Here is a 25,361-nt window from a genome sequence, read left to right on the forward strand (position 1 = left end):
GGCACAGGCGGCCGACGCATGAAAGGGGATTCAGGTCCCCTTTGTGAGGAAACGTTTCATCTGGGAGCCGTGTCTGTGACCGGGGTTCGTCAGGAACACAGAGGAGCTGACTGGCTTTAGAAAGGATCCAGGCACCGCCTACCTCCTCTCCCCCCCCCCCCCCCCCCCCCCCCACACACACACACACACAAATAAACATTTAGAAAAGCAGATAGGGCAGAAAGAAACCAGTGAGTCATGTTTTTCCCTCTTTTTTTTCCACGGAAGAATCCCGTGCAAAGCAGTTCCTCTCCGGGGTTAAGTTGCGAAAAAGCTAGCAGGGCGGTTTACGTCAATGAGGAGCTTTCTGTGCATTACACTCATCAATGCCGAAGAGAGCGCTCTGGAGACTTCGGCACAGTGGAGGCTATAAAATGCGTCCAAACGTGACAAGTTATCCGTGCCAGTGCTACCTTTGTCCCACTTTAGCCCGCTAAGCATCCAAATACAGGTCAATTTAGCCTAGCCTCAGTTCCCTTCGGTTCTAAGACTTGACCCAGTAATATGTGCTGATCAGATAACCGACATTTGCACTGTGGCAATACGAAAACAATCTGCGTCCATTCTGCTACCAGTGGCACTACCCCCCCCTCCCTAAATTGTCAGCAGAGATTGCTTCTCACACAAGCTTTAGGCTGTTGTGTGTTGCCTCTCTGAAATAACTTTGTTTTCGAAAATGTTGTCCATTTCATCTCCTTCGAAGGGTTATCACTTTCCCTCCCTTTTCATCTCTCACTTCCTCTCGCTCTCTTTTTCTTTCGCGCGCCCACCCTCTCTCTCTCTCTCCCCGCTGTCATCCTTCCTTTCTCTATTGAGTCCGTCCTCTGAAACGGATGGATGAAAAGTGAGTTATGGACAGCCTAGAATATATACACATAGATGTAAAAGCATGAAAGCACACTCTATTTGGGGGGGGGGGGGGGGGGGGAGAATGACGGAGCAGCTGCCAAACTGGCCGTGGGGACACCTGGGAAGTTTAGGCTTGTGAGGTGAGGTCTTTGTCATTGTTCCGATGCTGACTCGCTGGGGACTTGTCCAGCTATCCACCCGCCAATGAGAGCCTTGTCCTCCTGTTCATCACACCTCCTTTATTTTCAATTGTTTCATTCCATTCGTTTTTTGGGGGGGGGGGTTTAGATTCCTCCTTGCACTGTTTAGGTCTTGCAGTGTGGTAAGATGGGTGCTGGTGCCTGTCAGGCTGCCACACGCTACTTACTGCCCAGACACCAAGCACCATCTCTGGATACAGTATGTGCCTCCCCTCTGTGTAGGATATCACTCTCTGCGTGGTGTAAGACCCGGTCAAAGCTCCGATCCCGCTGCAAGCTTAACACGGATTGAAAGGCTCGAGCAGATTACAATTAAAAATGTAGACCTTCGGCAACACCCCTGCCCCTCGCCCTTTCATCCCTCGCCCCCCCCTGCCTGCATCCCGGCTTGTGCCTCAGCCTGGAGGGATGAGGGCAGGGATCGCTGCAACGTTCTCTTCCTCAGCCACAATCTGGATTGGATCAAGAAGGAGAAAAGGAAAAAAAAAGGAAAATCTCCCCCTTTTATAGGCAGAGACGCCTGACAAAGCACTTGGGGTTCTCCTTCTGTAGTTCTTTTTCTTTCCTTCTTTCTTTCTTTTCCTCTCTCTTTCCATCCGACTGTTTTATTGTCCTCTTTGAGGATTCGATTTTCTCGAGTACTAATGAAAAAGCGGCAGAAACACCCAAGCCACAAGGCCCGAGGGGGGGGGGGGGGCGACACACTCAGTGCAGGGAGAGCGCCCGTGTCCTCAGGCCCCTAAAACAGGCCGAGTCTGCAACAACAAGACTACAATCACAAACCAGACCTGTCCTGAGAATATGATGTAATTACCCATAAACATCATCTCGGCAGAGGGATCACTAAGACAAACCTGACATGTCATACGAAATCATCTGATACCACTGAGCTTCCTCTCTTCTTTCGTCTTCCCTCGCTCGCCCGTTTCCCAGGGTAACAAAACGCAACCAAAACCGGCCCGAAAAATCGAGATCGATGGGGCTCGAAGAAAACACGACTATGCAAGCCTGTTTGGAGAGCTCAATCACGGCCATTGCTCGACTTTGAATTCATTTGTTTAAACAAGAGTTCTGGCCAGAGATTTGTGAGCGCACTCCTGCCTCGCACTGTGACCTGAACTGGAATAAATTGGACGAGCATTAGTCCTCGATTATACGCAGAGTTGTGTGACCTCAGCAGAACAAAACGCGCTCGCTGTTGAACACTGATTTGTCACAGGGAAGGAAAAAAAGCTCTGATGTCAGGAGCCAAACTCGCCCCTCCATCTGTGTGTTTTGTTCCGTTTTTCTTTTGTTGTCCTTTCGGGGGGGTTTGAGGCAAACCTGGCAACCCCTTCTTGGCTGGTAACTCAAAGCAGAGTTGGTGGCGGCGGGGCAGGAGAAAACACCACCTCTGTCCTTGGCACCTGGCACTAAGTGGAAACCAATCCTCCATGCCTCACTTTGGACCCTGAGGGAGTGCAGGTGTCCAACTAATTAAGGATTGGTATTAATGAGAGTCGTTTGTCTAGAGGACATTCCTGCTATGTATTTGCTCTTGTGCCACGGTTTTAAACTGTAAGTGACAGAAATATTATGCGACATTACTGTTCTAATTGTAATGGAATCCCAAAACTGGACACATTAGGGCAGTTAGTCAATCTGTTTACTCAAGTATGTAGATTTCTACAAACAAGCCATGTGTGGTTATCCAGCTCCTGTTTGTGAGTATTGCTTTTCACCTTGACTGTACTCTGTCTAATTAAGGTGTGTGTGTGTGTGAGAGAAAGAGTGCCAGCTGGCCACATTGCTGTGCTGTTTCTGATTAATTGAATCCTAAATCAGTCAGAGTAGACTATGTCCCTCTCCCACGCACCACACGTATTGGTTTATTTATGGGATCAATCTCATAGAAAAGGCCCCTGCATATTGATGCCTTTAAATCTCATCTGATGATTGATCGAGTATTTTCACTCTGAAAGCACGCAGGCCCTTTTGTTTGACTGAAACGACCGTGTTTGCCAAGATTCTGTGTGTCAATGTTAACACAATAAGTTGTTAAGGCCTTCTTTTTTTTATCTCATACACTTTTCGAACAAATAACCCCTTCCTGCTTGTTCATGATTCATTCATGTTATTATAACTGCTGGGGGTCTAGATGTTAAGAGACAGCCTTACACTCAGTTATTTTAAAATTGTAAAACACAAAGTATGACAAAGCCGTGTCAGTTTGTCGGAAATTCTCCAAACTGCCGGAAAAGGACCGTAGCGCCTGTGAAACCATCCACACTGCTCTTCAGTAGCTCAGCTCGGTTCAGTCAGTAAGAGGAGGTTGGTCTCAGCAGTGTGTCACTTCATTCAGCCTCTGCTCGCCTGCCAGATCCTTAGCCTTGCGAAAGCAGAAGAAATGATTCAGGTCAATAAGATACATCCTCGACCAGCTAGCTACTTAAGCTAGCTATATGGAGAATTCGACTGTGCAGGCTTGGTGATTCTGAACGTGGATGTAGTCAGTATCTGTGTGAGTCTAGGCTGCCTGATATGACTTAGGGCTAGTCTAGGCCAGTGGTTCTCAACCCTGGTCCTCAAGTACCCCCTGTCCTGCATGTTTTAGATCAGGGGTGGGGAACCTTTTTTCTGCCAAGGGCCATTTGGATATTTATAAAATCATTCGGGGGCCGTACAGAATTATCAACTTAAAAATGTGCCTGCTATATTTGGTCAAACATTTAATTAACTCACCCCTAATGTGATGGCTGGAACTGCTTCTTATTGGTGAGGTTTGTGATGGTAGCTGGCACGGATGCAGCCTGCTTTGACTAGGGGTGCATCAAACATTTCTTGGGGGGTATCATGATTACGGAAAGGGTTCGTATTATTTTTTATATTGCTACCATTTTTGAGACTGCTTATCGATCTGAGTGTTAATCAGGCGCGGAGCCATACGTTGGTTTAGGCTTAGCCTAAATCAACGTATGGTGGTTGGTTTAGGCTTAGCCTAAACCAACAACGTATTCTGGGTTTGATTTGCTAGAAAGGAATTCCACACTTAATGGGAGCGCGCAGAGCGTGCAAGCAAAATGTTTTGGTACATTGGTACGCAACGCTGCGCGCCTCCACTGTCGTTTTCCACATTTTAAAATAGTGCTGCTGCCAACGAATAATGCACCTAATAATATGGTTCCTGCAGTGCCATGGCGGGCCGGACCAAATGATGAGCCGGACCGGACGTTCCCCACCCCTGTTTTAGATGTTTCCCTGCTCCAACACATCTGATTCAAATGAATGGGTCGTTATCTAGTTACGCAGAAGCCTGTTAACGGGGAGTCAGGTGGTTGAGCGGTGAGGGTATCGGGCTAGTAATCTGAAGGTTGCCAGTTCGATTCCCGGCCGTGCCAAATGACGTTGTGTCCTTGGGCAAGGCACTTCACCCTACTTGCCTCGGGGAATGTCCCTGTACTTAATGTAAGTCGCTCTGGATAAGAGCGTCTGCTAAATGACTAAATGTCTGCTAAATGACTAAATGTTAACGACTATTCATTTAAATCAGGTGTGTTGTAACAGGAAAATATCTATAACATGCAGGACAGGGGATACTTGAGGACCAGGGTTGAGAACCACTGGTCTAGGCTACCTAATATGACTTAGGGCTAGTCTAGGCTACCTAATATGACTTGGGTCTAGGCTACCTAATATGACTTGGGTCTAGTCTAGGCTACCTAATATGACTTAGGTCTAGGCTACCACAGTTCCAGAGGGAGTCCCTCTCTTTCCCCCTGGTCTCCAAACTGGAAAGCGAGAGCCCGTAGCAGAGCTCCTTGTCTTGGGGCTACCACAGGGTAGAACAGAGGGCGGCTCCCCCGGGGAGGCCTGTCGTCTGTCTGGAGCAGGTACTGGAGAGCATCTGTCAGAGCCCTCTAATGGACCTGATCAATGTCGGACCCTGGGGAGGGCCAAATCAAACCCAGAAGCCCCTTCACCATTTCATTGCCCGTTTCATTTTTTTTTCTCTCTCTCTCTTTCTGTAGCTTTGTTCGTTCTTTTCTCGCTTTCTTTGCACCTTTCCTTTCGCTCCTTCCGTGACTTTCCCTCTCCCTCTTCAGCTTTTCTTTACTCCATGTTTCCCCCCCCCCCCCCCCCACTGTCTTTTACTGGCCTATGAGTCCATGTAAATGGGTTCCCTGGTGTGTGTGAGATATTGGTGTTTGATGGCCCTGCTTGTTCCCCACGGAGACCAGCTATGCCTAATGGCTCTCTAAGGGAGCCTTAGAGCACAAAAAAGCTGCCTATCACAGCTCTGTAGCCCACAGTCAGACTCTTGTGTCCTCCCACCCATTTTCCCCCCGCTTTGTCCTAAAATGTACTTGTAATTACATGTTGAAATCCATTTCAGAAATTTCTTTTTAATAGTCTTAGCCAATCCCCTTGTCCTTATCTGCGCACAGCCATTTACACAACCACTCTGGAGTGTGTTAGGGCACAGCAAGTTGTCTTTATTCTTCAGATTTAAGTCACCCATTCTCTCATCATTATCCCCACCAAAAGTTGGTGAGTTTAGTTAGGGTGTAGTTCTCTCTGGTACCAGCAGGGAGTAGTCTCCATCTCTCTCCCTCTATCCCACCACCCACGCATTGTCTTGCTCCCTCACTGGGTCACGTTCTAGGTCAGGTTTTCTATTACACGTCCGTATCTGGGGAACCATGGGTTTTAACGGGACAGGCTTTCAGGAGCTATCAAATCCCCTCATCATCCGGTCGCCCTCAATCAGGCGGCTCCAGCCTTAGCTCCACCAGCACAGGTTAGCTTAGCTTAGCGGGGCCTCGACCAGGCACCAGCCTCACATCTGTCCCAGGGTCTATTCCTGTGTCTTCCAGCCCCTCTCCCTCACTGACCCTGGTTGCCTATTGTCCATAGCATGCACGTCGATAGCCTGTCTGGGTTTTTAGTTTAGCTTGTTGCGCAGACTTGAACTTGTTTTGAGTGGTCTTGTGAGGTGTCTGTTGGCGGCAGATGCTGTGCAGTGTCCTTTGGTGGCAAATATCCGTAGCTTTGCTTAGTGCAGCTGCACGCATTTATATTTATTTGTCGCGAAACCGCCCGTCCACACGGCTTCTCGAGATAATCGAGATACAGATTCCTGCCTCGTTGTCAAGACACCATTGGACTGCTGAGGCACCTGGACTGCTTTAACTCAGCAGGTATGACTCATCGCTACTGATTGCCAGCACACGTCACCCTGCATGAACCCTTTAAAACACTTCCTCTGTCACTGTGTCACCACTTTAGTGTGGAATAAAGTAACCGTGATGGGATGTAAATTACAGGCCAAACTATTTACTCCTCCAGTGTGTTCGGAGTCACCTTAGCTAGAGCTGACCTTGTGGGCTCTGGCCACACAGTCACCGTAACCTGGCTTGTCTGAATGCTAATGGATCTAATGGAATAGCGTTGTCCCTGGTGTGTTTGGGGAATTAGCTTTGATTGCCTTGTACGCACGTGTGTCTGTTCTCTCTTGGAACGTTGTTTGCAGAATGACCTTGAGCACCCCACGACGTAACCTAATATGAACAAGGACAAACATGCGGGCGCACACACACACAGACAGGGACTGCAGCAGGACACAGTTAGCCTGTTATTGCGTTAGCCAAATACCCCTTGTCCATGGCAAGTGAGGCAGTCACAAAGTTGTCCACAAGTACGACTTCCTGATCCATTCTGGTTCCAAAACGCTACGTACAGATGTAATATCCTTTACTTGTCAACATGAGTTTTAAACGCCGCTAATTAAAGAGTGGATGGCAGGGAGGGCAATCCGTCACTCAATTGCCTCTCTAGAATTGTAAAAGTTGGCTTCAACTTTTGGTGGACGGGTGTGTGTGTGTGTGTTGGGGCTGTGCCAGAACAAGCAGGTGTTTGAGTTCTGCCATGGTCAGGGTTGGACGTGTTGAGCAGGGTGGAGAGCTGGGGGAGGAATGAGCTACTGACACAGTGACAAGGTGACCGGAAACAGTTTGTTTGCCGAGTCAGACAGAAAGCATTGCATTCTGTCTGTCTCTCCTCTCTCTCTCTCTCTCTCTCTCTCTCTCTCTCTCTCTCTCTCTCTCTCTCTCTCTCTCTCTCTCTCTCTCTCTCTCTCTCTCTCTCTCTCTCTCTCTCTCTCTCTAACTCTCTTTCTCTGTCTCTCTTACGCACTGACACACTCACACGCACACACTCCCACTTTCTCTCCCTTGTGTTTTCTCCCCCAGCTCTCTCGCTCCCTCTCTCCCTGTCCCCCCACCCACGGCCTTCCCTCCTCACTCTTCTCCTTTTTGCGTATGTGGTTTTTCAGCGGCGCCCCTATCTTACCAGAGCAGGCGCGAGAGTCCGGACACTCAACTCTCTCTCCTCCTTCTCCTTCTATCTCTCTCTCTCTCTCTCTGTCTCTCTCTCTCTCCCCCTCCCTCCCTCCCTCCGTCATCTGCCCCATGTTCCCAAAGGGATATGCCCAACCTTCGAAATGTCAGACTATTTTTAAACTAAAGCCTCTGAAATCCAAACCTTGCTATCCTCTCATTACCAAGCAAGCACCTCTGAATATTGAGATGGCAAACTTGGGCAAAACCAACTTGACCAGAGCTGCCTCCGCTTTCTCTCTCTCTCTCTCTCTCTCTCTCTCTCTCTCTCTCTCTCTCTCTCTCTCTCTCTCTCTCTCTCTCTCTCTCTCTGTCTCTGTCTCTGTCTCTGTCTCTCTCTCTCTCTCTCTCTCTCTCTCTCTCTCTCTGCGTGAAAATAAGGAACGTCCAAACACGGCAACCGAAGGAGATCTTCTGAGACAAACACCTCCGTCTCAGGAAAAAAAAGTCAATACTGCAAATTCATGTGAGGAGCATACATACTCATACAGAAAGACAATGGCTCCAACTGGCTTCCCTAGCAACCAGAGAGTAGTTCATGGCCAAAGCATGACATGTTCTCGAAGAGCCATCTGACTCACCACGAAAACACTGGCATTCAGCATCCACTTGACTCGCCGCGAAAGCAACTGCAGGCAAAACGCCACCAAATCCTGCAGGTACTAATGAGGCGTTCATGTTCTGCAGACATGCAGCAGCTCAGGCAGTTAAGGGCCCAATTACCAAAAAAAAGACTGATTCACTAGAAGACCAAATCCTTTTTTTTCCCCCTGTCCATATCCCTTGAGGTATAATGCTGTCACTTTTCGTGTACTACTGTTCCATTAGCCTACCTCAGCCCTGCACCATCAGCACTACACCTTTCCATGCTACACTATCCTCCCATTTTCTCCGTTCACTGGGTTCCCGTTCGAAATTATTTCTGGCTATTACTCTCCTTCAACTCTTGCCTTAAGTTCCAGCAGGAGGGGGGGACATGTCCTCACCACGTGATTGGAGGAGAGAGTAGAGCAGGGGACCGAAGAGGAGGCGGCCCGTTTCCTGATTAACTGGAACAGGTTTATAAATATACTGAAGACACTGTGTCCTGGTTAAGTCAAGGTTCCTGAGTACCCCTGTGACCTGTCGCAGAAGATCCTGCTGCTTCTCTGTCTCTCTGTATGTCTCTCTCTCTGTCTCTCTCTCTGTCTCCTCTTTGTCTCTCTCTCTCATACACCCCCCCCCCCCCAACTTAAACACGCACGCATGCGCCCTCTTTCATCCTTTCAGAAAACCCATTTCATACGCTACCTACCCCTCCCCCCCCCCCCCCCGGGGGGGTCCACACCTCGAAGACGTTCAGGCCCCCTGTGGTGCCGCCCCGACTCGGCTCTCCATCCGTTCCTCTCTTCGCCCCAAGTCACCAGACCCTTCCCCGTCTCACGGACGTTGCGGCGCGATGACGCGGCGCGCTCGGGCGTGATATGGACTCCCCCCCGCTCTGGGCGGAGCTAATTTAACCACACAGACACATGCTGCAGTAATTAGATGTACTTTGATGCTGACAGGGAGAAGGGCCAATTATGGGTTAGTGTGCGTGTGCCCCGGCTTGCATTGTGTTGTGTAACAACTCCAGTATCTTTTAATTAGCAGCTGAGTTAGTAAGTAGGAGGAACGTCGGATGAGTAATTATGACCCGAGGACAAAGAGCACAGAGGCAGAGCCCTCGGGGTTAGGGTTATGTCTCTTCCACTAGTCTGCCAACCCAACACACACACACACACCTGAATAGAAACCCCCCCCCCCCAGACTGAGCTAGATGACGCCCATTGATCGGCCCCAGATGCACAAATGCGCCGCGCAATTGTCAATCCCCTTGACGCCTGCCCGTCCACCCCCCCGTCCACCCCGTCCATCCCCTCTCGCTCCATGCCGCCCCTCGGTTGTCACAAGTAAGCCCTCGGATTGGGCCCCGTCAATCGATGAGACCGTTTTGGATGGCACTCCGTGAAGCGAGAGGGCAGAAGGTGTGCAGATGTGTTTTTTTTGTCATTTAACAGATTGCCCTGTCTCCTCCCTCCTCCTCCCCCCCCCTCCTCATCTGCTTCTCTCTCTCTCTCTCTCTCTCTCTCTCTGTCTGTCTCTGTCTCTGTCTCTGTCTCTCTCTGTCTCTCTGTCTCTCTACCTCAGCCCCAGCTACCCGAGGTCCATGTCACCCCCAGCATCGCCATGGCTCCCCCCGCGCCCGCCTCCCGCGCCCCCCCGCACCCCCCAGAGCCCAGACCCTCCGACGGGGGGGGAGGAGGGGGCTCCTTCCGGAGCCGAGACGGCCCCTCGTCCTCCGCCTCCCGCGGGGCGGAGCGAGACCGGGGCGGCAGGGAGAGGAACCGCGAGCGGGAGAAGAAGAAGAAGAAGCGCAAGCGGAGGTCCAGGTCGCGGTCCAAAAGCAAAACCAAGTACGGCCTGCCCACCGCCTACAGGAGGCTCCACAGGTGTGTATGCGTTCTGCCTGGGAGTCAGGCGGCCGAGCGGTGAGGGAGTCGGGCTAGTAATCCGAAGGTTGCCAGTTCGATTCCCGGCCGTGCCAGCTGACGTTGTGTCCTTGGGCAAGGCACTTCACCCTACTTGCCTCGGGGGAATGTCCCTGTACTTTTACTGTAAGTCGCTCTGGATAAGAGCGTCTGCTAAATGGCTAAATGTAAATGTCTGCCACAGCAGAGCTGGGAGACTGACCTCTACTGCCCCCCTAACACCTTCCCCTCTGATGGGCCGTTCATGTGGCTGGTAGACGCATGGCTTTCGAGGATTCTGTTCCCTATCACCTGCCTTTTGACTTTTAAATCTATGCTGAGAGGGTGCCAGATGGAGGCTTGTGCGGAGAGGATGAACTTCATACTGAGCTACCAGAGGGCTGTAATGTGGTTCTTATTGAACTAGCTAAGTCACTACTTGTTCCAAGCCTGCCAGTGACATAGAGAGACTCATCTTTCGAGAGTTTTTCGCCGTCTCACTGTCTGTCCTTCTAGCCCCTTCTCTTCCTTTTTTGGAGCAAATCTCAGATAATTCGTTATTATCAGTGTCAGAAGTGGCTGTAATTATGCCTGTCCCTTTGGTATCACCCTGACAGGCCTTAATGTAATTTCGGGAGATGGAATCGTTTTTGCCCGAGGTTTTAAATCACTTACAGTTTGGGAATTAAAGGCCCCTTCGATTTGAGAAGAGGTCTTCCCGTATCCGATTGGATCCCTCTCTAATGTGCACGCTCGCCCAAATTCATCCTCTTCCGGGTTTTTTTGGCTCCCATCTCTTTCCTTCCCTTCCGAAAACGTGAATTCACTTTGCTCGGCCGCGCCGCGTTTCAGGATCGAGGGGGAAAATGGTAACGCAAGATAATGAGCAGTCGCAGTAACAGTCTCGCGGGGACGGGGGACGGGGGGGGGTGAAGGGGGGAGGGGCCCCCCGTTGGTGTGTGAGGTTAGCGTTTGGCGGCTGGAAGGAGACGCAGCCCCAGCCTTCCCAAGGGGCTCAAAGGAAAGAGCTGATGAAAAGCGCCCTCAGAAGTCTGATCGAGCAAGAGAGAGAGAGGTGTGGGGGGGGGGGGGGGGGAGACACCAAGGGGGCGCAGAAAGAGATATCAGCGGTGACTTTTCCTCGGCTTTGGGGGGTGTCTAAACTGCTAATCCTGCGTTAGCTGTCTGGCAGCTAGCGGGTTAGCTCGGGCTCCTCCAGTCTGGCTGAGGTAAATCTAGTCAGTTAGCGGGACAGATAGGTGCCTGAACTGCTCCCTGTGGGTGCCTTACCTGCTGCTGCATGCTAAGCGCCGTCGCAACGCTGGAATAATTGCTTATCGTACAACCCTTTTTTTTTCGCGCCCGCCCTCACGCAGTGTCCCGGACGCGCAATGCAAGTCTGTCACACACACAAATGTTTTCGATCTTTTCATTCTTTCGTTCTCCAAGCCCATTCCAGCCCCTCCTGTGCTCTGGTGTGGCCGTGACAGGTGTTAATGAGGATCTTTGCCATCACGAGAGGGCCACCCGGGGCCACAGGCCTGTGACACGGGGCCGGGTGCCCCCTCGTTAAATCATCAGCGGGCGTGCATCAACTGACCTGACGTCTGGTCCCTCTGTCACACACAACCCCCTACGCACACACACACACACACTCTATTATCTGTTTCTGGTCCATCATTTTCTTTATCTCTCTATCTCTCTCTCTCTGGCCATCATTCCTGTCTTGTCTCAGGGTAACCCTGAACCCCTTGACCTCCTCTTTAGTCTCTGCCTGCCCAGTGTTCCACACTCCTCCACTCCAGGGGGGGTTAATTGGGGCCCCATGAGTCAGGTGCAGGGGGGGGTGGGGGGGCACACAGGCCCTCAGAGGGCCAGAAGGGTTCAAAGCCTGTCCATGCAGAGCTGGCTGAGGGGGTTAGATGTGACGGGTAGGGAGGGGCGCAGGAGGGGCGATCGTCTAGGGCCCAGGAGGAAAATTGCGGGGATGGGCTTTGATGTTTTTTTGGGGGGGTCGTTTCCTGGTGCTCTTGGGGCAGCCTACGTTTATGTGTGGTACTCGATTTGCCTGTTCCCCAAGCACGTATCTCGTTTCACCTTTTTAGCTGACTTTTTTGCGCGCCCTCCCTCTCTCCCTCCCGCCTGTCACCTCCGCATTCCAGGACCTGAGCTGTCGACGGTGGTTTTATCCAACAGCTCATTTGGGCTCCGTCCAAATCTTCTCTGCCCTCTGCAACTGTACGGCACTTTTTAAACGGCTTCATTAGATGCTATTTTCAGCTGCGTGTGTCCGTCTATGTGTGTGTCTCTGTGTGTCCCTGTGCGTATGATTCCTTGTGTGTGTTCCTGTGGTGATGTGTGTGTGTGTGTCTGTCCCTGTGTGTGTCCTTTTGAAGAGCCCGGACCTGAGGCGTCACAGAGTTATGTTCTTTAATAAGCGCTCATTTGTGGCGGCGGTGGCATTTGCGCATCAGGAGGAATTCCATTTAGTTCTTGTCATTTATTTAGCGGGGGGTCGTTTGACGCCGTTATTGCCCTTGACAGCCCGACGCGGAGGAGCTGAATCACCCAGATAATGTCCTGCCACGCGAGGGCCTGGGGGAGGGGGGGGGGGGGGGTAGCGAGGGAGAAGGAGAAAGAGAGAGAGATGGGGTGACATCGCACGCCGTCCGTCCGTCTCTGTAATGCGAGGCGTATCGACCGGACACGAGCCCCCCAGAGTTCAAACTCCACTTCCGCGCCGTCCCTTTTCCTGTTCCCTGGAGGAAGGTGCTCCTCTCCTCCCGCTTTCCATCAAACGACCGGGGGGTGTCTAATTGGCCCGTGAACTCGGGGCTAGTTAACGTACGACAGCGAAGTAGGCAGGAGGTGGCTCTCGCTAAGCTCAAGGGACGGCTTGTTTTATATCGCCCCCGGTGCTATCGGTTTCTGTGTGTAGGCTCTGTCTGACGGGCCCAGAGCCAGCCTCTGGTGCTCTCTGGTGTGTAAGCTCTGTCTGACGGGCCCAGAGCCAGCCTCTGGTGCTCTCTGGTGTGTATGCTCTGTCTGACGGGCCCAGAGCCAGCCTCTGGTGCTCTGGTGTGTAAGCTCTGTCTGACGGGCCCAGAGCCAGCCTATGGTGCTCTGGTGTGTAGGCTCTGTCTGACGGGCCCAGAGCCAGCCTATGGTGCTCTCTGGTGTGTATGCTCTGTCTGACGGGCCCAGAGCCAGCCTCTGGTGCTCTGGTGTGTAGGCTCTGTCTGACGGGCCCAGAGCCAGCCTCTGGTGCTCTCTGGTGTGTAGGCTCTGTCTGACGGGCCCAGAGCCAGCCTATGGTGCTCTGGTGTGTAGGCTCTGTCTGACGGGCCCAGAGCCAGCCTATGGTGCTCTCTGGTGTGTAGGCTCTGTCTGACGGGCCCAGAGCCAGCCTCTGGTGCTCTGGTGTGTAGGCTCTGTCTGACGGGCCCAGAGCCAGCCTCTGGTGCTCTGGTGTGTAAGCTCTGTCTGACGGGCCCAGAGCCAGCCTCTGGTGCTCTGGTGTGTAGGCTCTGTCTGACGGGCCCAGAGCCAGCCTCTGGTGCTCTCTGGTGTGTAGGCAGACGTGACCATCTCACTGGCTGGGGGTCGTCGGGAGGTCAAGGGGGGGTCATTGTGTGTTGGGAGGGCTGGTCAGTCCCTTGGGCTAGGATGTGGTCCGGCAGTTGGAGTTGTCCCCTACTGTAGCATGGCTATAAGCACACCCACTCAGAAAAACACTGCGCAGTTCATTTCTTGTTTGACGGTTGTTTTTTTGTTTAGGTTCTTTTTTTCCTTTGAACTTCTTCATCTTTTTCCTTTCTCTTGCTCCTCGGCTCTCTGTTTTCAATTAAATTCAATATTTTGTGGCATGAATGTTGAAGGTAAACTATGTTGCCAAAGCGGTCCATGTAAGTATTATGGACTGAACTGTGTGTGTGTGTGTGTGTGTGTATGCAAATATAATTATACAAAAATTACATATAATTTGTGGGTGACAGTAATTACAATGGTACTGCCAAGTATTTTGCCCCCATCTTAATTTTGGTTTAACTGCACAGAAAGCTCGACGTGCGTTTTTGTGCGAGTGCGTTCACTGCCACACACACACACATTTGTAGCCCTGAGTACGTAGAACTTAATGTGTGTTCCACAGGAGGGGTTCCTAGCCTGAATATGGACCTCTTTTCCTGACATTTTCATTTCCTTTGTGTGACCAGGAGCTTTATGTTTCGGCGGCGTTTTTTCAAGTACACGCTCCTGTAGCTGGTTGATTGTTCAAGGGTCTCTGCGAGTTGGTTGAAAACCTGTTTAGAGTGGGACTTCAATTGCAACCTTGGCTATCTTCTGAGAGAGGAGATCAGTATGTCGGTCTTCCAATTTGAATGCTGCATTTGTTTGCTGGATTACGGCAATTTTATCTTTGCTCCAGTGCCACGTCAAAGCAATCTCTCTCCTCTCTCTCTTTCTCACTCTCCTCTCTCTGTCTCTGTCCTCTCTCTCTCTCTCTCTCTGTCCAGGTCGCGATCCAGGTCCCCGGGCAGAAAGGACAGGAGGGCTCGCTCGTCCGAGAGAAAGCAGGAGAAGAGAGAGCGGGAGCGCTACGGCCCCGCCAGCTCGTACCGTGTGGGCAGCAGCCCCAGCGTGGCGCGGAGGCACTCCCGATCCAGGTAGGGCTCGGACCCCATGGGGACGGAGGTGAGGGTCAGAGACGGGCCGTACCCAGGGGTCCATGGAGGTGGAGAGGGGTTCCGCTGTGAGAGGGACCAGGAAGTATCCTTGTCCTCCACTCTCCCTCTGGATGTGCTTCTCATTCCACTCCTATCTCCTCTCTCCTCCCCCTTCTCCCCTCCCCCCTCTCTCCTCCTCCCCCCTCTCCTCCCGCCTCTCCTCCCCCCTCTCTCCTCCTCCCCCCTCCCTCCTCCCCCCTCTGTCCTCCTCCCCCCTCTCTCCTCCCCTCCTCTCCTCCCCCCTCTCTCCTCCCCCCTCTCTCCTCCTCCCCCCTCTCTCCTCCCCCTTCTCCCCTCCCCCCTCTCTCCTCCTCCCCCCTCTCCTCCCGCCTCTCCTCCCCCCTCTCTCCTCCTCCCCCCTCCCTCCTCCCCCCTCTGTCCTCCTCCCCCCTCTCTCCTCCCCTCCTCTCCTCCCCCCTCTCTCCTCCCCCCTCTCTCCTCCCCCCTCCCTCCTCCCCCTCTGTCCTCCTCCCCCTCTCTCCTCCCCCCTCTCTCCTCCCCCCTCTCTCCTCCCCCCTCCCTCCTCCCCCTCTGTCCTCCTCCCCCTCTGTCCTCCTCCCCCCTCTCTCCTCCCCCCTCCCTCCTCCCCCTCTGTCCTCCTCCCCCCTCTCTCCTCCCCCCTCCCTCCTCCCCCTCTGTCCTCCTCCCCCCTCTCTCCTCCCCCCTCCCTCCTCCCCCTCCCTCCTCCCTTTCTGTCCTCCTCCCCCTCTGTCCTCCTCCCCCCTCCCTCCTCCCCCTCTGTCCTCCTCCCCCTCTGTCCTCCTCCCCCCTCTCTCCTCCCCCCTCCCTCCTCCCCCTCTGTCCTCCTCCCCCCTCCCTCCTCCCCCTCTGTCCTCCTCCCCCCTCTCTCCTCCCCCCTCTCTCCTCCCCCCTCTCTCCTCCCCCTCTGTCCTCCTCCCCCTCTGTCCTCCTCCCCCCTCTCTCCTCCCCCCTCCCTCCTCCCCCTCTGTCCTCCTCCCCCCTCTCTCCTCCCCCCTCCCTCCTCCCCCTCCCTCCTCCCTTTCTGTCCTCCTCCCCCTCTGTCCTCCTCCCCCCTCCCTCCTCCCCCTCTGTCCTCCTCCCCCTCTGTCCTCCTCCCCCCTCTCTCCTCCCCCCTCCCTCCTCCCCCTCTGTCCTCCTCCCCCCTCCCTCCTCCCCCTCTGTCCTCCTCTCTCCTCCCCCCTCTCCTCCCCCCTGCTGGGTCCCAGGTCCCCCCATGAGAAGAGGAAGAAGAAGAGCTCGTCCCAGCAGCACCAGACCAAAGGTTCCTCCTGCTCCCCGTTCTCCTCCCCCGGGAGGGCGAGCGGCAAGAAGTCCGCTAGCCCCTCCCCTCCCGTCAGCCCCGCCTCCAGCCTGGAAGACTGCAGGTGAGACCCCTCCCCCTGACCCACCATCATCACACATTCTGCTCTGGGCTGACCTCCACTATATTTACATTTACATTTAGTCATTTAGCAGACGCTCTTATCCAGAGCGACTTACAGTAAGTACACGGACATTCCCCCCGAGGCAAGTAGGGTGAAGTGCCTTGCCCAAGGACACAACGTCAGTGGGCATGACCGGGAATCGAACTGGCAACCTTCGGATTACTAGCCCGATTCCCTCACTGACACTATATGTCAGCTGCCAAACTAAATCTATCCATCAAATGTAAAGCAGCAACATGATGAAATACATTTAAAAATGAGAAACAACACCTCTAATCCTTGTTAATTTTGTATTCACAAATTGAAGCCATGAAGGAAGGCCCACCTCTCCCAAGGTGATTGGTTGGAGTAGGGTTGCTGGAACATAATTGGCTGGAAAGTAGCGGCCCACTGAAAAATGACCCTTCCACTGACACTGAGCTGTTTGTGTTGCTAAAAAAACTCTCAGAGGACCTCATTAGCTTACACAACATTATATGTTTATAGGGGGAAAAAACCGTTTTTTCTTCTGACAAAATTTGTAACTATTGTACCTTTAAATCAATCTGTAAAGTTTTTCCGCCAGCAGACTGAAGCCGTCGGTCTGGCTGTCTGAGGAGATATGAGACGCATTCATGCAAAGTTGAACTATTTCTCACTCCATTTAGTTTTGCCTGTTCGAGATGACAAGTGTTTTGCAGTCATGGATCCCTCCATCCAGGCACAGGCTCTGAAGCTGTCATCTAGTGAACAGGCGCGTTGTTAGGCTATGTGACTGATGACCTGCTGAATGAAATGGGAAAGCTGCACTAGTAGTGAATAATACGCTCTGACATTTGATGGGCTTTCTGTTCGCTTATACACATTTTTGCGTCCCTTTGCAGACCCGAATTATTCTTAAGCTGAATATGCATACACAGCTAGATATCGAAATATGGTCAAATACCTGTCGGTGTAAAGGTTGCCTGAGGAACTTTTTTGGCAGAAATCTCACCTTGTTTTGAATGATTTGTATATTTTGCTTCTGTGGCTGTTTGCTTGCGTTTTCCGGCGTGGCGGTGAATATTTCATGGGTGCCGGAGGATTCCGGAGGAAGTGGCCTTCAGTGACTGTCCAACTTGTGGTCCAGCTTTACACTGTTCACCGTTCACCATGAATACTGTATAAGGTGTCTCTCTCTCTCCCTCCCTCTCTCCCTCGCCCTGTCTCTGCCCCTCCCGCCATCATTCTCTCTCGTCCTCTCTCTCTCTCTCCTTTTTGCAGGGCGGGCTCCCAGGAGAAAGACAAACAAGTGTCCTCAGCCATAGTCTCCTCGGTGCAGTCTAAAATCACTCAGGTAATCGCACAGTCTCTCCCCATGTTATATTGGGACTGCGGGACAGGAAAGTCCACGCTGGCACAGTTCTACGGTTATATAAGTTGTTTACCACGTACAGTACGTAGTCCATTAGTTTGAACCATGCACTTCGCAGACCAGAGCTTACCAGTTGGGAGATGGGTCTTAGGGGCAGAAGAGGACTCATCCGAGGCCGGACTGGGAGGGAGGTCCGTCTGTGAGTTCCTCAAGCCCACCAAAGAAGATGTCAAAAAGAGAGAGAGATAGAGAGAGAGGGGCCTTAGAAACAAGGGAGGGAGAGGAGAAGGAAGATGGAAGGAAGAGAAATTATCCTGTGGGGGGGGGGGGGGGGGGGGGGTGTTTGGCATCATGCTGTGCGGATCCTGAGAGGATGTCAAGCTAGTTGGGGTTGAGCTGTCATCGCCAGCCCCAGTCAAGCTCTTGTTCCATCCTCAGTCCCAACTCGGGAACGGAATACCCTTACAACCCAGTATCCTCACACATACCAGAGCACTGGCGTTTGGAACACTTGTGCATTTGTTTTCCCTTCACGACGTATACAGTACGCCCTCGCTGCCTAATGAACTTTAAAGCCAAACCCATTCCAGTAATGATTCCTGCTCCGCGATGCACTCAAGTGAAATCTAATGCACTTTTTTCATTAGCGTTTTTTTTGCGGCCGGGAATTTTGAATTGTTTCTCCTCATTACGGAGGGCGGCGTGTGCCGCGCGCGACAGCTGACGGATGGGGGGGGGCGGACCGTGATTTTAACCCAGCGCTCCCAATCCCTCCCCGTTGGTTATTAGGCTGCCATCAGCAGTTAGCTTCAAGGCTTTGCACGCGCAATTACAGTTGAAACGGATTTATCGGAAAACCACTGGAAGACATATTCAGACTGACGGGACATGGCGACCTGACTCTTTCGGCGGAGACCTTGTACCCTGACCTGCCCGTTCAAATGCGGCCAACCTGCCACAGATCCTCATTCGTACACGGCTATCGATCAGATGACATCAGAGCCACAGGGGTTTGGGTGATGGAGTGTCATCGAGACCAGCAGTGTGTGAATGGAGAGGGTGGGTTTAGCCTGCCGTAAAGCCTCAGCTCTCAGGAAGGGAGATGGAATCTGGAGTCCTCACGCTGCCTTGCAAGTTTCTGTGTGTGTCTCTGTGTGTGTGTGTGTGTGTGTGTGTGTGTGTCTCTGTGTGTGTGTGTGTCTCTGTGTGTGTGTGTGTGTCATTGTGTGTGTCTGTGTGTATTTGAGAGAGAGTTGAGAGCTCCTCATTACGTACTGACCAGATGAACATGCTCGAGCTTCTCACACTCACTTATTCTCCCCCCCCCCCCCCCCCCCCCCACCCCGTGCACGGGAGCCTGGCCTCTGGCTTTCACACACCAGTAGTCACACCTCTTGTTTCCCTCTCTCTCACACTCACACACACACCTTTCACACAGGCACGATGACTCGCCTCACTCCCCCTACCTCGCTCGCCCGCTCTCTCTTATGCATACTCATTACTCCTGCCTCTCACATTATCGGAGACCTCGATGCGGCGGCTCTGTCTGCCTGGGCCTTCCTCCTGCTCGCCGCACTCCTCTCCACTTCCCCCCTGATTAAAGTGTCAGCCGCTGGCACGCGCTCTGACTGTCACAAGGCAGGCACGCCGGACCCTCCCCCCGTACGCCGCCATCCACAGTCGAGTCTGTCTTCCTCTGAGAAAGCAGATGGGCGTAGCTCGCGCTAATCACCTCCCTCGCCTCTCTCTCTCCGGAGCGAGCCTCCAGTGTCATGGCCCTGCTCTCGTCTACGCTCCCTCTGCCTCTTCCACTCTCTCCCTCCCTCTCCCTCTCTCTCTCACTCTCTCCCTCCCTCTCTCTCTCGCTGCTTCACCTCTCAAGGCCGTGTCGGAGCCTCCCGCCTCTCGTCTCCTCGGCGAGAGGCGGGCGTGCTCGACCTCAGGCCGCCGGCGGCGCTCACGGCGGCGAGCCGACCGAGGAGCGCTCCTCCGTGGAATCAAGTGGCCCCTCCGGGTTATCGTAACGTGCTTGTTCTCGCCGCGCGTACACGGTCGTCCGTGCGGGTTTGCGTAAAATAGCAGTTTGTGTGTGAGCGATGGCCCACTCCTCGTGTGTGAAGCGATGTGTTGTGACAGCTTCTCCACGTTCTTATTACGGTTCTTAATGATACGGTGTCCTGAGAGACCTGCTTGATAGACCGGGTCAGTTTGTCAGTTGAGAGTGGTGCGTGTGTTAGAAGTGCTGGGGCTTTAACCCAGACTCTCTCTCCCTCTCCGTCTCTCTCTGTCTCTCCCTCTGTCTCTCTCTCTGTCTCCCTCTTTGTCTCTCTCTTTCTCTCTCTCCCTCTCTGTCGCTCTCCCTCTCTGTCTCTCTCCTCTTGTGATGAAGAGTCTGTGCTGCTTCTCTGGTGTTAGATGTGGTGGGCGTGCTCCCACAGTTCTGCATGTGGGCCCGGTCCCACCTTCCTCTGCGGGGGCCCGGTCCCACTCTCCCCTGCGGGGGCCCGGTCCCACTCTCCCCTGCGGGGGCCCGGTCCCACTCTCCCCTGCGGGGGCCCGGTCCCACTCTCCCCTGCGGGGGCCCGGTCCCACTCTCCCCTGTGGGAGCCCGGTCCCACTCTTCCTACGTCTATGCCTGCAAACTCGTCTGCCATCGAGGGCCTCTTCGCCGCCCGCGTTCTGCGTCCTCCAGCTGTGGCCGTCCTCGAGGACCCTCGCTGACCACAACGAGAGCACCACAGCTGGGGCGCCAACTTGTATCCACACCTGAAGATGCTGGATGACAATAGATCATTGTGTGTGTGTGTGTTGGTGTGTGCCAACTCTGCTGTTGTGTGTGTGTGTCTGGGTGCATCGCTTAGTCGTTTGTTTGCTTTATGACCACTCTGGAGCAGGGCTTTATTTGAGTTTGGAGATCAATACATCCGTCTTACTGGACAAAGGGGGGAGAGGGAGAGGGAGAGGAGGGAGCGTGAGGAGGTGGGAGGGAGGGAGGCTTGCAGGAGGTAACAACTCCAGCATCAGGGCTCGTAGATTCAGCGACGACAGGCCTGTTCAGCTGCCCGCTCTCCAGGAGAGATTGAAGGCCTCCCCCTACAGTAGCTCGTGTGAGCATTCTCTAGGTGGGGCTCCTTCATCGCCTGCTTGTCTCATCAGGACAAGGAGGCATATTGGCTCCTCGGTGATGGAGAACATGGGGTTAATACTGGGGGACAGACTTGACTCTGATGACTGTGAAAAGAGTGTGTCATACACTAATCTCTATTATGGCCGGATGCGTGATGCGTCACATTTACGGCGTAACTCACTGTTTTCTCGTGTGTGTGTTCAGTCGCCTCCTCCCCCTCTTTTTGTTTTTCCTCTCGTTCTCCGTCATCGTGTTTATACTCTGTGTCTCTCTCCCTCTGTCTCTCTCTCTGTCTCCCTCTCTGTCTGTTTATACTCTGTGTCTCTCTCCCCCCTCAGGACTTGATGGCTAAAGTGCGGGCCATGCTGGCTGCCTCCAAGACCTTCCAGCCAACCTCCTCCTGAGGCACGGCATCCCACCAGCGCCGAGGCGGCCCCCCTTCCCCCTCCCCAGCGGCCTCACTGCAACAACAGCTTCAACAGTCCCTCAGCCATACTCCCAACTGTTGTTCTGTTTTTATTTTCTTTCTGGGGTTTTTTTTGATACTTTAAAAAAAAAAACACCAAAAAAAGAGGGTTAGAGCCGCATTAAGCCTTTATCTCTCCTTGTCCCAGTTTTTATTTTTTATTAATGGGATACCGACTGCCAGTTCTGCGAGAGAGGAGATGTTCCCCCCTCTGCACCTGGAGGGAACATCTCCATCACAGCCACCGTCACGCAGCAGGCTGTTGGAAGTTTTGGACCCTTATGTTCTCGACACATGTTTTTGGCACGATGGATGACAAGAGAGCTACAAAGCGCCAGAATAGTTCATAAAGCACCTTGCGTCGTTGATTTCTTTTTCTTTCTTTTTTCTTTCTCCCCAAAGTGATGACGGAGCTCTTTCCTGCGTAATTGTGCAGCTGCCAGGGGGCTCGAATGCTATCCTTCTGTGAAGGACGGTTTGGTCATTTCGTTTCTCTCCATCTCTCCCTTTCGGTCTCCCGCCCCCCCCCCCCCCCCCACACACACACACACACACACAAGCTTTCACCCCCTCGTCGGGTCATTTTTAATGCTAATTGTTCTTCGCTTTCTCTGCCGTCACTCAATTTTCGGTGCGTGGCCTTCCTATTTCTGTTTCTGAATTTGTACAGCACCTATTGTGGAGATCACAAACTGTCAATAAAGTGTTGAGTCATGATTTTTTTTTTCTCTCCCTCAGGGCTGTTCTTTTCTCTGGGGGGGGGGGGGATGGGGGACTGAGTGGGAGAGGTCAGCATGAGCTGTCAGTCTTGTTCCAGGTTAACAGAGCCATCACGTTGGAAAGGGGGGCTCTCGGGAGGGGCTGGACAGAGGGTTACTGTTACTGTGATGTGGATGTTCCTGAATCATATACACAAGGGCCTTGTGGTGGATGTTTAACACACACCCACACACACACACACACGCCCCCACACATACACACCCAATAGCCAGGACAGTTTGTGGGTTTGTCCCACTGGGGAGGAGAAGCTGAGCATGGAAGCCACAGGGGAGATGGTGGGCCCTGGAAACCTGGTGTCCTTCTGTCACACTCTGGTTGTCTCCCTGCTCTCTCCGTGATACACACGCACACACACCACGACCATGCATACACACGCACAACAGTACTTTTTTCCATGCCTTCACTCCCTCACATTGCTTCCTTCCGGACCTTGAAGGGGTACTCACGCTTCATTTTTGAAGTAGTTTACTGTAGTGCTGTTGTTTTGATCATGGGAAATGTAGCCTACTGCAGCTCTTACAAAAAAAAAAGGAGAATGCGGTTGGAAGCGAACAAGGCGTTGCGTCGGTCTGCCCTATTCCCATTACAATAGTTCTTTGTGGCATTCTGAAAGAATGTTATCGATTTCTCGTTCGCCCTGCTTCTGGCACAATTATAATTATTAATATCAGACTGTTTCTGTACGCTCATCGACTAATGCACAATGGTCTAATTATAGCAGTTAAGACATTCTTGGCAAACAAGAAATTTGTCATCATGAAAATCGAAGACAATTGTAAATGAAGCGGGTATCTTGATGTGATTGTAGCAGTGTGAAACATAAGGCGCAGAATGTTTTGAGTGGAGAAAAACTGCTTTCCAGTGCTCATTATTTGCATCTTCTGTTGCTTGGCCTGCACTGTATTACACGACGACTGAAGAATGCTGCGTATCTTGCCTTGCCAAGTATCCGCGTTTAGAAAATACTTTATTTGATTATTATTCGTTTTTTGTCCATATGGACAGCTGCACTGACTTTGATAACACTGAGCAGGCGATGCTGTAGACAGCAGTTTTCTCTTGGTAATTGTCCGTTGGCTCTGTGGAACAGAATGGCTAATAGAATGGGCCGGGATTCTTTTTCTGACAGACGAGTCTACTCATCCTTATTCCCCAGTGAAGAGATGCTTTGTGTGATCCAAGCACGTCTTAAGTCGCCTCCTAATTCCACGTGTCAAGCTAACTCGCGGAAAGCTAATGAACAGTACGGCTGCTTGTGTTAGCTCCGGCTTGGGTCATTAAGAACTGAATCATTTTGACGTCAATATCTATTAGGCATTGAAACATTACATTTCATATGTCCTGACTGATGATTTTTTTTTAATTATTACTACTAGTTTCCGTTTAGTTTTACACATTCTTGATTTTGACACATTGAGTGAGTAAGCCTAAATAGAGGCTGTGTTGGCTCGTAGTAGGCCTATAGTAAACTCAGTTTGTGGGGTTTGAAGGATTCAAAATATGTGTCTATTCCAATGTGTAATGATAGTATTCAATGACACAAATCTGTGTTCTAGAAAGAGTGGTCTGGAGTCGCAGAGGTCCGATAATATCAGCTTTAATGCAGCAGTTGGAAATCAACAAGTACAGAGCTCTGGGGTTGTCTAAGTTTCCCTACCCGCAACAGAGTTTGGGCTGGTTCACGAAGTCCAACTGGCTATCTTTCCCTGCCCCAGCATATTATATACAATGCAATTGAAACACAAGTGTCAAAAAGGGTTCAGCTTGTTCTCTCGTGCGTCAGGGAGTTGTTCTTGCCTACGCGCGTCCCACCTGCTCGGGTGCCATCTCCACCCAGTTTCAAGGTTGTTTCTGAAAATGAAGAGATAGAGACACAAAGAACAGCCTGCTTCCCACACTCAGTGTGAGACCCAATGTTTAAGCCTGAGCACACTTCTCAGATCATAAGACAGAACTTTAATAAGCACAATGCATGGTTAACCCTTGTGCTGCCTTCAGGTCACATGACCCAAAGGTTCATAACGAACCACCGTTGTGTTTACCCAATTTTACCCAATACAAAAACAAATAAAAATAATTTTCTTTTAACCATTGCAATGTGGGGGGTCTGAGACAGCCCAACAGTTAAAAGAAAATGCTTCACTTTGTTTTTGTAGGAGGTAAATTTGTCGCAATACGACGGTGGGTCACAATGACTGATGGGTCAGAATGACCCGAAGATAACACAAGGTTAAGGAAAGTGAGATTTCTCAAGACAACCTACAGTTTATAGAGATCTCTATAAAAGGATTTTGTCATTAGTATCCTTGTGGCTCAGTTGGAATAAGGGGTTATCGGAGGAGACAGACATGTACCCTACCTTTAGGTAATCGTGTCTCTGAGCCTACCTTTTGTTAAGTTCAAACAGTGATGTATTGCTGTGTTTGTAATAAACATCTCATTTAAAAATGCCATTATTCCTAGCCTGCTCATAACTCCACCAATGGTGCCTGCAATAACCACCCGGCCCCAGCCACACATTAAATCACGCCCTTATAAGTAATCAAACAGGGCTCATAACATCTGCACTGATTTCAGGCCAAATGGGTGCCGGGTTCTGAGTTTCATTACCTCACAATGTTGGTTAGGCTAGGTGTGTGTGTGGCGGGGGGAGGCTGGGTTGTTGTGAACGTGTGGTGTGTGTGTGTGTATCACGGCTCGGGAAGTTAGTCAGAAAAGTAATCAGTCAGGAGCAGGGGGAACAGGGGAGTGATTTGTTTATTTTATGGCTTGTGAAAGGGCTGCCTCTCTTTGTTGGGAGGACTGAAAGGTTTGGAAGTACGCAGCTGGGAAGGAGGCTGGTGTTGGTTGGCTAACCCTGCAAGGTGTAATGGTGTGACTCAGATCACACCTGCTGAGGACCTGATTGTTCTTTGCAAACAAACCGCCTTCTGAAATTCCTGAATAAAAGGCTTAACCCACTGGTTAGTCTAGATATTGATGCATTGGAGACTATGCCTATTTCATACATATTTCATTTTTGGAGGTAGTGGAAGTGGAAGAAGCTACTTTGGCAAAGCACTGAAGGATTACCTTTAAATCTGGAATACAGTTTGTGTGCGAGAGACCGAGAGATGTACAAACAACCCTTTCTGAATATGGGAGTCAGGTGGCTGAGCGGTTAGGGAGTCGGGCTAGTAATCTGAAGGTTACCGGTTCGATTCCCGGCTCTGAAAAATGACGTTGTGTTCTTGGGCAAGGCACTTCACCCTACTTGCCTCGGGGGGAATGTCCCTGTTCTTATTGTAAGTCGCTCTGGATAAGAGCATCTGCTAAATGTAAAAAATGTTTAATCAGGGCAGATTAGCACACCCACTCGGCTAGCTGCATGTGCTTTCCATGTTATCCATTCTGAAGGTCAGGAGCCAGACCACACCCCTCTCTGGCTACAGTCTTAATTACCCCTTTCTGGATCCATCCAGGACCAAGGTGCCCTAAGTTTAGACACCTCTCTGGTAGTTAATGACCAGCACACGTTTCCCCAAGCCTCTTACGATGCACGCCGGATGTCGGGCTGTTTGCCCCCCGGCAGACA

General features: G+C 51.8%; 1 protein-coding gene across 2 annotated transcripts in view; it reads left to right on the forward strand.

Moving 5' to 3' along the window:
* sfswap (splicing factor SWAP) overlaps nt 1-21,402 on the forward strand; it is a 54,488-nt gene extending 33,086 nt beyond the window's left edge. For both annotated transcript variants that reach the window (XM_062484018.1, XM_062484020.1), the window contains exons 14-18: nt 9,632-9,933; nt 14,466-14,615; nt 15,863-16,021; nt 17,324-17,396; nt 20,880-21,402. In XM_062484018.1, coding sequence (XP_062340002.1) covers nt 9,632-9,933; nt 14,466-14,615; nt 15,863-16,021; nt 17,324-17,396; nt 20,880-20,945 — 750 coding nt within the window. In that variant the 3' untranslated portion in view covers nt 20,946-21,402. The remainder of the gene's footprint in view (nt 1-9,631; nt 9,934-14,465; nt 14,616-15,862; nt 16,022-17,323; nt 17,397-20,879) is intronic.
* Nucleotides 21,403-25,361: the final 3,959 nt, after the last annotated feature.

The sequence above is a fragment of the Osmerus eperlanus genome, chromosome 18 (assembly GCF_963692335.1).
Source record: "Osmerus eperlanus chromosome 18, fOsmEpe2.1, whole genome shotgun sequence".
Lineage (NCBI taxonomy): Eukaryota > Metazoa > Chordata > Actinopteri > Osmeriformes > Osmeridae > Osmerus > Osmerus eperlanus.